This window comes from Aspergillus sydowii (genome assembly GCF_001890705.1).
Source record: "Aspergillus sydowii CBS 593.65 unplaced genomic scaffold ASPSYscaffold_1, whole genome shotgun sequence".
NCBI classification, from domain to species: domain Eukaryota; kingdom Fungi; phylum Ascomycota; class Eurotiomycetes; order Eurotiales; family Aspergillaceae; genus Aspergillus; species Aspergillus sydowii.
The window spans coordinates 2,984,115-2,996,887 of record NW_024467859.1 but is presented as its reverse complement, the minus strand read 5'-3'; the positions used below and the strand labels follow the sequence as shown (position 1 = coordinate 2,996,887).

Below are 12,773 nucleotides of genomic sequence, written 5' to 3'. Positions count from 1 at the left end.
TCCACATTTCAACGACTTCTCTTTCTCCATCCACTCTAGGAGAGTGTCTCCTGGATTTCTGAATTTTCCTAATGGTTGTCTGATTCTCCAACCCTAGCCACCATGGGGAAAATCAAAAAGGTCGCCGGGCAAAAGCATGAGGCCACTCTTGTAAGTTTCACTTAGAAACGCTCTTCCATTTGCTTTTTCTGCTGGAATCCTGAATCGAACTGATTTTTTTGCTTCTTAATAGTCTCCGTACCTTGCGGATTTTGTAGGCCGTGCAACAACTGTCCCCGTTCCCGAGCTTCCTTCTCACCTTCGCACATTTTCTCGCGTCTGGCCGTTTCCCAGAGGTGACCTGTATCACTGGATCAATGTCTTGAATCGCTTTGACGAAATTCTGGCCTCTGCCATTGATAGATACGGTCTCGGAAGCGGCCCTCAGACAACGCCCTTCAGCCGACAATTTATCACGCAATGCTATACCAGTGAAGACCCCAAGCTAAGCTCGCGGGATATCGAGACTAAGCTTGCCGCTCTGGAGTATGGTCCGGAGGGAGATAGGGAGCTACTGGAAGCTGTGCTTGACTTCTCTAGACTTCTTCTTGAGAAATGTGGCAACCGCAGCTTGTACAATAGCAGTGAACGACTGGGCGAGTTACTCAACACGACATCGTTGACCCTTTTACAATCCACGCTTCGTTTATCGCTTTCTTTGGCACAAAGGTACCACTCACGCCATCGAGGCGGTTCCCACCTTCAACAGAGCTTGTTGGCAACACATTACAACATCGACCTCGAGAAATTGCAAAAAATCGCAGCTCCTTTCGCTCGCCCGTCTGTTAATGGTCGACCAGTATCCTCGCCACAAGGTGTCAAGGCTAAGGAGAAAGCGCCTCAGACCAAGCAAAATGCCAATGAACTTACATCACTTGCGCGAGAGGGAGATGGCTGGGATGAATGGGGCCATGTGCATCTCCTTTATTATCCGTCGGGTCCTGCCGAGCAAGCGAAATCGGGCACGGAGAGCGGGATAGCTAGCTCTCTTATCGTGCACGCTCCTTCTAGTCCTACTCCCTTCCATCGGAGTCATACGATTTCTACTCCACGAGCGGGTCGTATTCCTTCGACAGAGAACTCGCCCGCTTCTGTTTCTAACACACCCGCCGGCAAACAGGAGGAATCGCTACCGGGTGGAAAAACTCTGGATATTCCGGGCAGTACAATTTCCGCATCGTCAACTGAAGAGACCATTTCCCTATATTCCAAAGAAGTGCCGGATGATTCTAAATATGAATTGTTAAATAAAATCCGCACGGCAAAGGGGTTGAGCGGCTCACAGTCTACTAGAGAGCAGATACTTGCCATAAGGATTCTCGCTATTACAAACCTTGCGTACGTTTATCCAGAACCGCTTTTCCAACAGAAGATTCTTCAGTTCGACATGGAACACCCGAAACGTCTTCAACTCGCATACCAATTAGGAGAGCTGGTTCATCTCGGAGCCAGTGGCGATCTTCCAGTTTCGCGGACCGTCCAAACCTTTTCCATACAGGCTCTTGATGCGCTAGCAAAGCATAAAGCACGGGCGATTGACGTCTGTGGTGCCTTGAGCGTCAACGTGAATCATGGTGTTCTGATGTTCCTCACCCGAAAAGCTGTCAATGAACTGAGTGTGGAGGGCGACGAAAATGATGACGGCGGCCAAGACGAATGGCGCGATGCCCTACTCGCTTTACTGCGTACTCTTCCTGGGTCGAGCACTAGAACTCCTGAGACACTTGTAGCTGCTGGATTGATTCCTATGTTTGTGGATGTCCTTAATCTTCGCACCCACAAGGCTCGCCGTGTTTACTCCCGTGTCATGGAGTTTCTCGACAGTTTCGTGCTTGCGGTGCGTGATGCATTTGGAATACTGACCAATGCTAAGGGGTTTGATGCGCTTTCAGACTTGATTGATTATGAGACTAAGACGTCATTCGGGAATGTATCTCGGGGTGCGGGAATTCCAGACTATTATAAGACGTCGTCAATTGATTATCAGATTCCGTATTTCCAACAACAGACCCTCCGTTGGTTGTTCCGGTTCGTCAATCATATCATGCAGCACAATGGAGGTGGATTTGACCGAGTCCTTCGGAATTTAATTGACTCCCCGCAACTTCTGACTTCGCTGCGTCTCGTAATCGAGAATGCACCCATATTTGGCTCCCATGTGTGGAGTAACGCCGTGAATATTCTCAGCAGCTTTATCCATAATGAGCCGACTAGTTATCAAGTTATTGCGGAAGCGGGATTGAGCAAGAGCTTTTTAGAGGCCATTACTCTCTCAAAACTTAAGGCTCAGGAAACCGCAGTCGAAGGTGCTAGCGAGTCGCCCTCTGCGGCTGAAACAGGAGAGCCGACAAGTGCGCCAAACCTGACCACTGATCCCTCAGGTGGTCAAGGACAGAAACCAAGGGACTACACCGCCGCCCGGCCAAAGGATGCTTGTTTAGCCCCTGGTATCATGCCTGCCACCGAAGCTCTCTCATGCATTCCTTCAGCATTTGGGGCAATTTGCTTAAACGCCTCTGGGTTAGAATTGTTTCAATCGTCTCACGCCTTGGAAAGCTTCTTTGAGATATTCGAAAATCCTGCACATGTGAAATGTCTCATCAAAGACGATACGAACCTAGTCCGATCTTTGGGTAGTACTTTCGATGAGTTAGTGCGTCATCATCCGGCTCTGAAATCGTCAATCATGACTGCGGTCATGGTGATGGTAGCGCGCGTTGGATTTCTCTGTAGAACCAAGGCTTGGTCGTACGGTATGGGCGCCAAACTATGGAAGCAAGACTCCCAGGGGAAGCCGATACTATCAGGTGAACCCTGGCAGTTGCTTAAAGCGGTTGGTCTCGATGCTTCTGGACATGGCGCGTCTGGTGACGAGGACATTTACGGTGTTCCCACAATTAATGCAGATGCGCCACTTCCCAATGGAGGAAGATTAAGTGTCGGAGATGTGACCGAACTTCTTCCCCCATTATCCGCACAACTTGAGCCCAAGGATGAGGATAAGGATGGATTGACAACTACTGACTACTTATTCGCTGTCTTGCGGTTTCTCGGGGCCTTCTTCGAAAACCAGTCGAACTGCACTTACTTCATTGAATCTGGTGGAGTTGAATTCGTCTTGGATCTTGCTACCTTGCAGAGTCTTCCGTTTGATTTTCACAATACCGATGCGAATCAAGAACTCACAGTCCTGGTCCATATGCTCGTTGAAACCAAGCCTCATCTTGTGATGCCATCGCTACTCTGTCGAACTGAGCGGATAGTTGATATGCTGGCCGACTTTTGGAGGTCATCCGAAGAGCAAGGATTTTTCTTCCCCCTAGTGCAACTAGAAAAGGAAGGACAGGGGAAGACTGCTAGTTCGGTCGACGAATCTTTTGTTGCTTCAAGCGATAATGGAACATTTTTCGCGAAGCATATGGTATCTGCACTTATACTTGTGGATCTCCTTCGTGAAGCATTCTCTACGCCCCTGTATCAGTCGAGACCAAGTCAGCAGACTTCCGTCTTTGCTCAAGTTAACCTAACCGACCGGTACTGTGCCCTTGTGAAAAAGCTAGGCAGTCTTCACGCCGCCTGCGTTTGGGAGGAGATTTTACTTGAGAAAAATATCCCAGATACTTGGGACCAGGCAACAAAAGTCCAGCAACCACCGTCCGACAGACCGGTCGATGGCCCAGGGATTTTGGCGGAAGGTGTTTCCAATATCTTCTCGCCTGAGCCTCGTCAAGGCGGGCCAACCGGAAACAACTCTCCTAACCCACAAACCCCTCAACAGCCCAATGACATCGCCACAAAACCGACTGAGGGTGGTGTGGCATTCAAGAATGTGCAGGCGCTTCGATATCTTTTAAGTTCTCTGCCTTCTTCAATAACAGGATATCTGCATAATCTGGGGCTCTGTCTCATTGGGAAGAGGAGGGTCGATGCGTATCAGAAACAGAACGCAATAATGGCGGCCGATGTTATCGCAGGAGCTGTACTTGAACAATTGCAGTTCAAACCCGCCAATTCTAGTGGCAACCCCAAGCTCCGATTCGCCTATCTCATTGTCATTCTGTCATCGTTTTCTCATCTGTTATTCGAGGGTAAGTTTCGCTTTTTACCACATACCCCTAGTTCAAGAACTGACTCATCACTATAGCTGCACCGGATCGCCACCATTCTCATTATCTTACGCTCGTCTTATTTGCGTTCAAGAGAAATAACGGACTGAGGGTTCTAAAGGACGTTTGTGATCTCTTCGTCAATGAAGTAAAGGCACTTACCCCTCGTACATCTGTACCCGACTCCGAGAACGATTTGTCTGCGAGGTTAACGTCCGCTTTCGGCGGAATCAAAATGATTTTGGGCTTTTTCGCTGAGCTTTCTTCCGGAAAGAGCATCGTGGACTCGAGCCAGACACAGGCTATGGCAAGTAATGAACGTGACCGAGGTCGGCCTGATTACTTCCAAGCAGGTCAGTTCTTGGTGGACCTTCGAATGGATATTCTACCTATAGCACGCGAGATGTGGAACTCAGACTTTGCTACCCAATCCACGAGCTCTGTCGTCAAATGCCTGGTTGATATCCTACGATCTTCCCTTGATGGTGAATACGAGACATCAGCTGCTCGACAATCCGATGCAAAACCAGCATTGGTAGATGTACAAAGAAAAGGACTCACGATAAACAAAGATCGGGCCAATAATTTGCAGGAAAAAGGGTTCGACAGTCGTTTAGTCCAAGAGGCACTATATCGTTGCAACAATTCTGCTTCTGCAGCTGAGGAATATTGCAGAGCACAAAGCTACCTCCGAGCTCCCGACCTCGTTCCGCCAGAACCCAGTGATATCGAAGCAGTTCGTTCTGCTGGCGAAGGACCCGAGGACCCGGCTGGGCCAGAACCGCCGTCATTCGACACTGGATCGCTTTTTGATCGGCAATCACTTTCAATGTTCCTGGCACAGGCACAAGGAAGGCCTGCGGACGATGGTAACCTCCAGGACACAACCCCAGGTATGCCTGAAGAGATCACAAGGGCCTTGACTCATATTCTGAGCCAAGGTTCTGGCGATGATGACCGGGACGCTACCTCCGCCAGTAATCAAGTGGAGCCTAGTATTGCTCGTGCAAGCAACTCTGCTGATCCATCTGAACAAACCTCTGACCAACAAAATACACGGCGACGTGAATTGACCACCGTTGAGGACCTAGATACAGAAAGGGAGAAGGTGCGGTCAAATCTGATTGAGCGGTGCCTAGATGTACTGAATGAGCACTATGACGTATCTTTCGAACTGTCTGATCTGATCGCCTCCGCCATCAAGAAACACCGTGATCCAGAAAGTTTCAGAAGAGAGATTGGCGAACTTCTTGTTCAATCCTTGGTTTCATTACAAATGGAGGATTTCCAAGAATCCGGTAAGAAAGTCGCTGCTTATGCACACCTTCTGGCATTGGTGGTTCAGGACAGGGATATGTACAACGCCACCTTAACCGAACTAAAGGAGTGTTTCACAACATTCCTTCAATTCATCGCCCTGCCATCGGAGAAAGCGCGAGGCGAGTCGTTCCCCTGGGTTGGACATGTATTGCTTGTCCTGGAAAAGCTACTGTCCGACGATGCTCAACCTCCTCACATCCGCTGGACTTTGCCTGATAACGCCGATCCCAGCCCGACTGATGAGGGTCCAGCCCAATTGGAGGAGCCCCTTGTATCCAGAGACGAGAAGATGCAATTGTTTGAAGTTTTAGTCGAGATTCTTCCCAGAATAGGAAAAGACGACACTTTGGCGCTCTCGGTTTGCCGGATACTGGTTATTCTCACTCGAAACCATAGCATTGCTGTCCGACTAGGCGAGAAACAGAATTTGCAGCGCTTGTTTGTCATGGTCAAGCAGCTTACAAGCTCCACGAACGAGAAACTCCAAGGTGCTTTTATGCTTATTCTGAGGCATATAATTGAGGACGATGATACGATTAGGCAAATTATGCGAAGTGAAATTGTTGCCAATTTCGAGTCAAAATCGACGCGGCCAATTGATACCACTGGTTACGTTAGACAAATGTATCATCTAGTCCTCAGGTCACCGGAAATATTTGTCGAAATATCAAACGAGAAGCTCAAACTACAGCGCTACGATACTCGGCAACGTCCTCAAATTTTGACACTGAAGGCTGACAAAAAGACCGGAGCGGATGCTAAACAAAATCAAGATCCCGAAGGCCCACAAGATGCTGGAGAGAAAAAGTCTGACACTGCCCAAGGGGAGAAGGAGAAGGGAAAGACCGCGGAATTGAAAACCCCTGTTGTGGAGAAACCAGACGGAGTTATACATTATCTCCTTTCTGAGCTCCTGTCGTATAAGGATGTAGACGACCAGGAACCACAACCCAGCCTCAAGCAAGAAACTTCCGCGCCTGGCAAATCGGAAACACAGACTGACGTGGAAATGTCGACTGATGAACCTGCCCTTTCTGTCTCGACCACTGAACCCCAGGGCTCGCGAAATCCCAAGAAGTCCGAGAAGCCGGCATTCCAAGCGGATGATCATCCAATCTACATTTATCGGTGCTTCTTACTTCAATGTTTGACAGAATTGCTTTCGTCGTACAATCAGACCAAAGTCGAATTTATCAACTTCTCTCGCAAAGCGGACCCATTGGCGACGACTCCGTCGAAGCCTCGCTCTGGGGTTTTGAATTATCTCCTGAACGCTCTTGTGCCTATTGGCACTATGGATCATGACGAATCTGTTGCCTTCAAAAAACGCAGTAACACATCTGCTTGGACCATGCGTGTCCTGGTCGCATTATGCACAAAGACGGGAGAATTCGGTGGTAACGGAAGGCGACGAAACGATCAGAGTCTGAAAGAAGATGACGAGCCTGAGCTGGCATTTGTGCGAAGATTTGTCCTAGAACATGCTCTTAAAGCGTACAAAGAGGCAAATTCTTCCAACGAAGCTTTGGACGTCAAGTACTCTCGTCTCATGTCTCTTGCGGATTTGTTCGACAAAATGCTGAGCGGTTACGCCTTTGTCTCAGGTGACACTGCTTTCCCGTCTTCCACAAAACAGCTCGCCAAAACTATGTTTGAAAAGCACTTCATCGCCGCTCTCACAGCGTCCGTAGCTGAGATCGACTTGAACTTCCCGTCATCCAAGCGGGTTATTAAGTACATTCTTCGTCCTCTCAATAAACTTACCCAGACTGCTGTGATCCTGAGCGAAAACTCGGATATTTCCACCATTGGAGGTTCAGAAGATGACGAAATTTCTTCTGCGACTTCTGTTTCCGATATGGACGATGAACGCGAGGAAACTCCTGATCTTTTCCGCCACTCTACCTTGGGTATGTTGGAGCCTCGTCATGAAGAAGAAACTAGTTCCGAGGAGTCTGAAGAAGAAGATGATGACGAAATGTACGACGATGAATACGGAGAAGAAATGGACTATGAGGAAGACATTGGGGAAGACGATGGCGAGGTGATCAGCGATGAGGAGGACGATATTGAAGGCGTTGGGCCCATTGAAGGTCTTCCCGGCGACTCGGGAATGGACATCGAGGTTGTTATAGATGACGAGGACGATGAAGATGACGATGAAGACGACGATGGCCATGATGAGGATGATCATTCCGAAATGGACGACGAGATCCTTGCAGGCGAGATCACTGGAGACAGAGATAACGAGAGCTTTGATGAAGGTGACGAGGATGAATGGGAAAGCGAAGAGATGTCTGATGATGATGACGAAGCTGATATCATGAATCAGCTCGAGGACGAATTTGCGGACATTAGGCAGGCGGATCAAGGCCCTGAGGGGCAGCGCTTTGATGACATTTTCCGTGCCTTAAACGAAGCTGCTGGTGGTGTCGAAGACCTCCAAGCGGATAGCCTGGGTGACTTACATGATGACATGGTCGATGACGATTTGAACGAAGATGATGGTTCGTATATGCTCTTTAATGCAGGTTTAGGTGCATTGCTGATGTGAACTATAGAAGACGAAGAGATTGATGAGCTGGAGGAAGAGCTTGAGGACGCTGACGAAGACCAAGGCTCTTACCATGGGTTTGACGATGATGAAGACCTCGTCGATCCCTGGGGCTGGGATGGTGACGAGCCACCATTGCCTCGTACCCATCACCACCACCGCTTCCGTGGCAATAACCCAGCGTGGGCTGCAGTTACGGGTATAATGCCCAGCCGCCATGGCATTGTTCCCATCCCATCGTACCGTTTACAGCGGTCCCAAGTTCCACCCCGTGGAAATGATGATGGAACAAACCCTCTTCTAGTTCGAACTGATCGCGGCCCAGAAGCACCGGGACAACGCCGTGGGGCTACCAACGCAGCCTTTACAGATTGGGTGCATGGCATGGAGCCAGTATCGACAGGGCGCCTCCTTCCTATGGACAGCCCTGTTAGTTTCATGAATGCCATAATGCAAGCCATGGGTCAAAGCGGTGGCCCAGGATTCGGGATCATCCATCGTCCTGATGGCATTCATGTTCATGTTGACAGACACGCTATTCTACCGAGTCGCATTCAAGATATCTTCGGTCTGGGTAGACCTCAGCCCCCCCCTGCACGGACTCGAGATGATCCTTCCCAGGCAGTTAGTTTTGCTTTGGCAACAACTAGAAGTCGATGGCAAGAGGAAGCTCGCATCCTATTCAGTAGCACTTACCCCGAAAAGACTCAACGGGTTGTCAACTCACTCTTGAAAATTCTTGTGCCCCCAGCTCTCGAGGAGCAAAGACAACGGGACAAGGAAATGGAAGAAGAAGCCAAACGAAGAGAGGAAGAACGCGCCGAACGTGAACGCATCGCCAAGGAAGAGGAAGAAAAAGAGCGCAAGCGAAAGGAGGAGGAAGAAACTGCCCGCCAACAACAGGAAAGGGAACAGCAAGTAGCCGAACGAGAGGCGTCGGGCACCGCCCCAGAACCTATGGACGACGTTCAACAGACCGAAGCTACCGCCGAGGCCAGCACCACAGTGCAACCTGCCCAACCTGAACCAGGCCCAGCCGAACCAGCTCGCCGTGTTCATACAACCATAAGAGGCCGCCAGGTTGACATCACGGGAATGGAAATTGACCCGGAATACCTTGAGGCTTTGCCGGAGGATCTGCGGGAGGAAGTAATTATGCAACAATTAGCGGAGCAGCGCTCTCAGGCAGCCGCTGCCGGCGAAGAGCCCAGTGAAATAAACCCCGAATTCCTTGAAGCCTTGCCTCCTGAGATTCGTGAAGAGCTACTCCAACAGGAAGCCGCCGACCGTCGACGCCGCGAGCGTGAAAACGCTCGCAGACAAGCGGGAGCTGGCCCCGCTGCCCCTGCCCCTGCCCATGCTGAGGAGATGGATCCGGCCAGCTTTCTGGCTACACTTGACCCGTCGTTACGTGAAGCTGTTCTCGCGGACCAGCCCGAAGAGATCCTTGCGACTCTTGGACCCGAATATGTTACAGAAGCGCGAGCTGTTTCAGGAGCGAGAGGGCGACTGGCACAATTCAGCGATATTCCCCGAATGGATCATCGCCACAGGACAGAACAAGTTGACGATCAAGAGCCCAAGAAACAGCAACGCCGCCAGATAGTGCAAATGCTGGATAAGGCCGGTGTTGCTACATTGCTTCGCTTGATGTTCATGCCTCTTCAAGGCAATGCGCGCCACCAACTAAACGACATCCTCCATAATGTCTGCGAGAACCGCCAGAACAGGATCGAAGTTATCAGTCTTCTGCTTTCCGTTTTACAGGATGGAAGCACCGATGTCTCTGCGATCGAACGTAGTTTTGCTCAACTTTCCCTACGTGCCAAATCTCCCGCCGTCCAGAAAACTCCCCAGTCCGTCAAACGAAGTCTCGGGCTCCAGTCCTCAAATGTCAGTAACGACGTCACTCCGATAATGGTCGTCCAGCAATGCTTAGGGACACTTTCGTTTTTGTCCCAATACAACCCCCACATTGCGTGGTTCTTCCTGACAGAGCACGACCCCGCCTCGGCCCTAAAGTTGAAGGCATTCCGCAAAGGCAAGGGCAAGGAGAACAAAGCTAACAAATTTGCACTTAACGCTTTGCTTTCGCTGCTGGATCGCAAACTGATACTGGAAAGCCCCAACTGTATGGAGCAACTTTCAAGTCTATTGGCAAGCATCACGCAACCCCTTACTTTACTTCTTCGCCGCGAGAAAGAAAAGCAAGCGGAGGAAGAAAAGGGTAAAAAGCCCGAGTCTACCGAAGTTGAGCAGTCTGCGGAGCGTCAACAGGGAACAGGCCCCAGTGAGACCACAGAAACTGCGAACGTCGTGGCAGACACAAATATGACCGATGCCCCTGCTGCCGAAGACGGAAACTCGCAAGGCGCAACGGCACCAACACAGCCTCAAAACGAAAATCCCGCAGATGCGAAGACGGAAACTAAAAAGGGTGAAGACGAGAAGCATAAGAGAAGAACTATCGAGCCCCCAATTATCCCAGAGTTCAATTTGAAGCTGGTGGTTCATGTCCTCGCAGCTCGAGAGTGCAATGGAAAGATTTTCCGAGACGCCCTTTCCACCATCAACAATATTTCCGCCGTTCCTGGCGCTCGAGACACTATCGGGAACGAGCTTGTCAGCCAGGCACAAACTCTGAGCACCACCATCCTACTCGACTTGGATGAATTGATATCCCATGTTCATGAAGCCCAAAATGGCACGGATATGCAAGGTCTCGCACTCGCGAAATTCTCCCCAGCCAGCTCTGATCAGGCTAAGCTACTTCGTGTTCTGACGGCTCTTGATTATCTATTTGATCCCAACCGTGCGGACAAGTCCAAAGGAAACGAGCTTGATGGCCCAGCTAAAGATGTCCTCCAGACGTTATACGAGAGCTCAACGTTTGGTCCGTTATGGACGAGGCTTAGTGAATGTTTGACCCTTATCCGTAAGAAGGAGAATATGATGAATGTGGCAACGATCCTTCTGCCTCTGGTCGAAGCTTTGATGGTTGTTTGCAAAAACACTACGCTCAAAGATACTTCTCTTGCCCGCAACAGCCGGGAACTGTCTGTGTCTAGCGGTTCCGGTGATTCAAACGTGAGCATGGAGAGCTTATTTTTCAAATTTACCGAGGAACACCGCAAGATTCTCAACGAATTAGTCCGACAGAACCCACGATTGATGAGCGGCACATTCTCTCTACTGGTCAAAAACCCTAAAGTACTGGAGTTTGACAACAAGCGCAACTACTTCACCCGCAGGGTACACTCACGGGGTGCTGAACCTCGCCATCCCCACCCACCCCTTCAGCTCGCTGTGCGGAGAGACCAGGTTTTCTTGGACTCGTTCAGGTCACTGTACTTCAAGTCTGCGGATGAGCTCAAACACGGCAAATTGAATGTGCGTTTCCACGGTGAAGAAGGTGTCGATGCCGGCGGCGTGACGAGAGAATGGTTCCAGGTTCTCGCTCGCGGCATGTTCAACCCAGACTACGCGCTTTTCATTCCTGTTGCCGCCGACAGAACCACGTTCCACCCCAACCGCTTGAGCGCTATTAATCCCGAGCACCTCATGTTCTTCAAGTTCATTGGGCGGATCATCGGCAAGGCGCTATACGAGGGACGTGTACTTGACTGCCATTTCAGCCGAGCAGTCTATAAGTGCATCCTCGGCCGCAACGTGTCAATCAAGGACATGGAGACCCTTGATCTAGACTATTACAAGTCTCTTCTTTGGATGTTAGAAAATGATATTACGGATATCATTACCGAGACATTCGCCTTGGAGACGGATGCCTTTGGTGAGAAACAGGTTATTGACCTCATTGAAAACGGACGCAATATCCCTGTGACACAGGAGAACAAAGAAGAGTATGTGCAAAAGGTTGTCGACTACCGACTGGTTGTGTCCGTTCAAGAACAGCTGGACAATTTCCTCAAAGGCTTCCACGAAATCATTCCACCCGAGTTGATCTCCATTTTCAATGAACAAGAATTGGAGCTATTGATTTCTGGACTTCCCGAGGTCGAGGTTGATGATTGGAAGGCACACACTGAGTACCACAACTACTCTGCCTCGTCACCACAGATTCAATGGTTTTGGCGAGCCGTGCGCTCGTTCGACAAGGAAGAACGGGCGAAATTGCTACAGTTCGTTACTGGTACTAGCAAAGTGCCCCTCAACGGCTTCAAGGAGTTGGAGGGCATGAACGGTGTGAGCCGATTCAACATCCATCGCGACTATGGAAACAAAGATCGCTTGCCAAGCTCGCACACATGCTTCAACCGTAAGTTTTCCCCTCTCCACCAGACGGTTAGATTCAAAGTATGTGCTAATTATAATGAACAGAACTTGATCTTCCGGAGTACGATAGCTACGAGACCTTGCGGCAGCGTTTGCACACCGCAATCACTACTGGCAGTGAATATTTCGGGTTCGCATAAGCCGGTGGCTATTTGCTGTTATTTTTTGTTGTGGTTCACTTCTTTTTTTCTTTCTGTTAATTATAATGCCCCAAGCATTTGACGGCGTTTTGACACATGTGTTTTCCTTTTCGTTTTCTTCTTATTATGTTTTCCATGTATCTATGTATGCAACCTGCTTATTGGCCATGACTGGAGGGTGGAATGACTGGGATGCTCCTACGGGAGTCGAAGTGCAGGTCGGCTGGCCGGGGAGTTGGGCTCTAGATCGCTGTCCTCTTTCATGTATTTCAGCTGCATTGTTTTCTGGAATCAAAAGCGCAATGTTATGATATTTCGTCG

The 12,773-nt window shown here is 49.7% G+C and overlaps 1 protein-coding gene across 1 annotated transcript; it reads left to right on the top strand.

The window, feature by feature from the left end:
- Positions 1-102: 102 nt before the first annotated feature.
- Positions 103-12,514, top strand: tom1 (E3 ubiquitin-protein ligase TOM1; the record flags this gene model as incomplete). The annotated part of the gene is made up of 5 exons (XM_040840020.1): positions 103-150; positions 233-4,127; positions 4,184-7,972; positions 8,027-12,295; positions 12,358-12,514. 5 exons carry the CDS (start codon positions 103-105, stop codon positions 12,450-12,452), a joined length of 12,096 nt encoding a protein of 4,031 aa, XP_040708203.1. The 3' UTR covers positions 12,453-12,514.
- Positions 12,515-12,773: the final 259 nt, after the last annotated feature.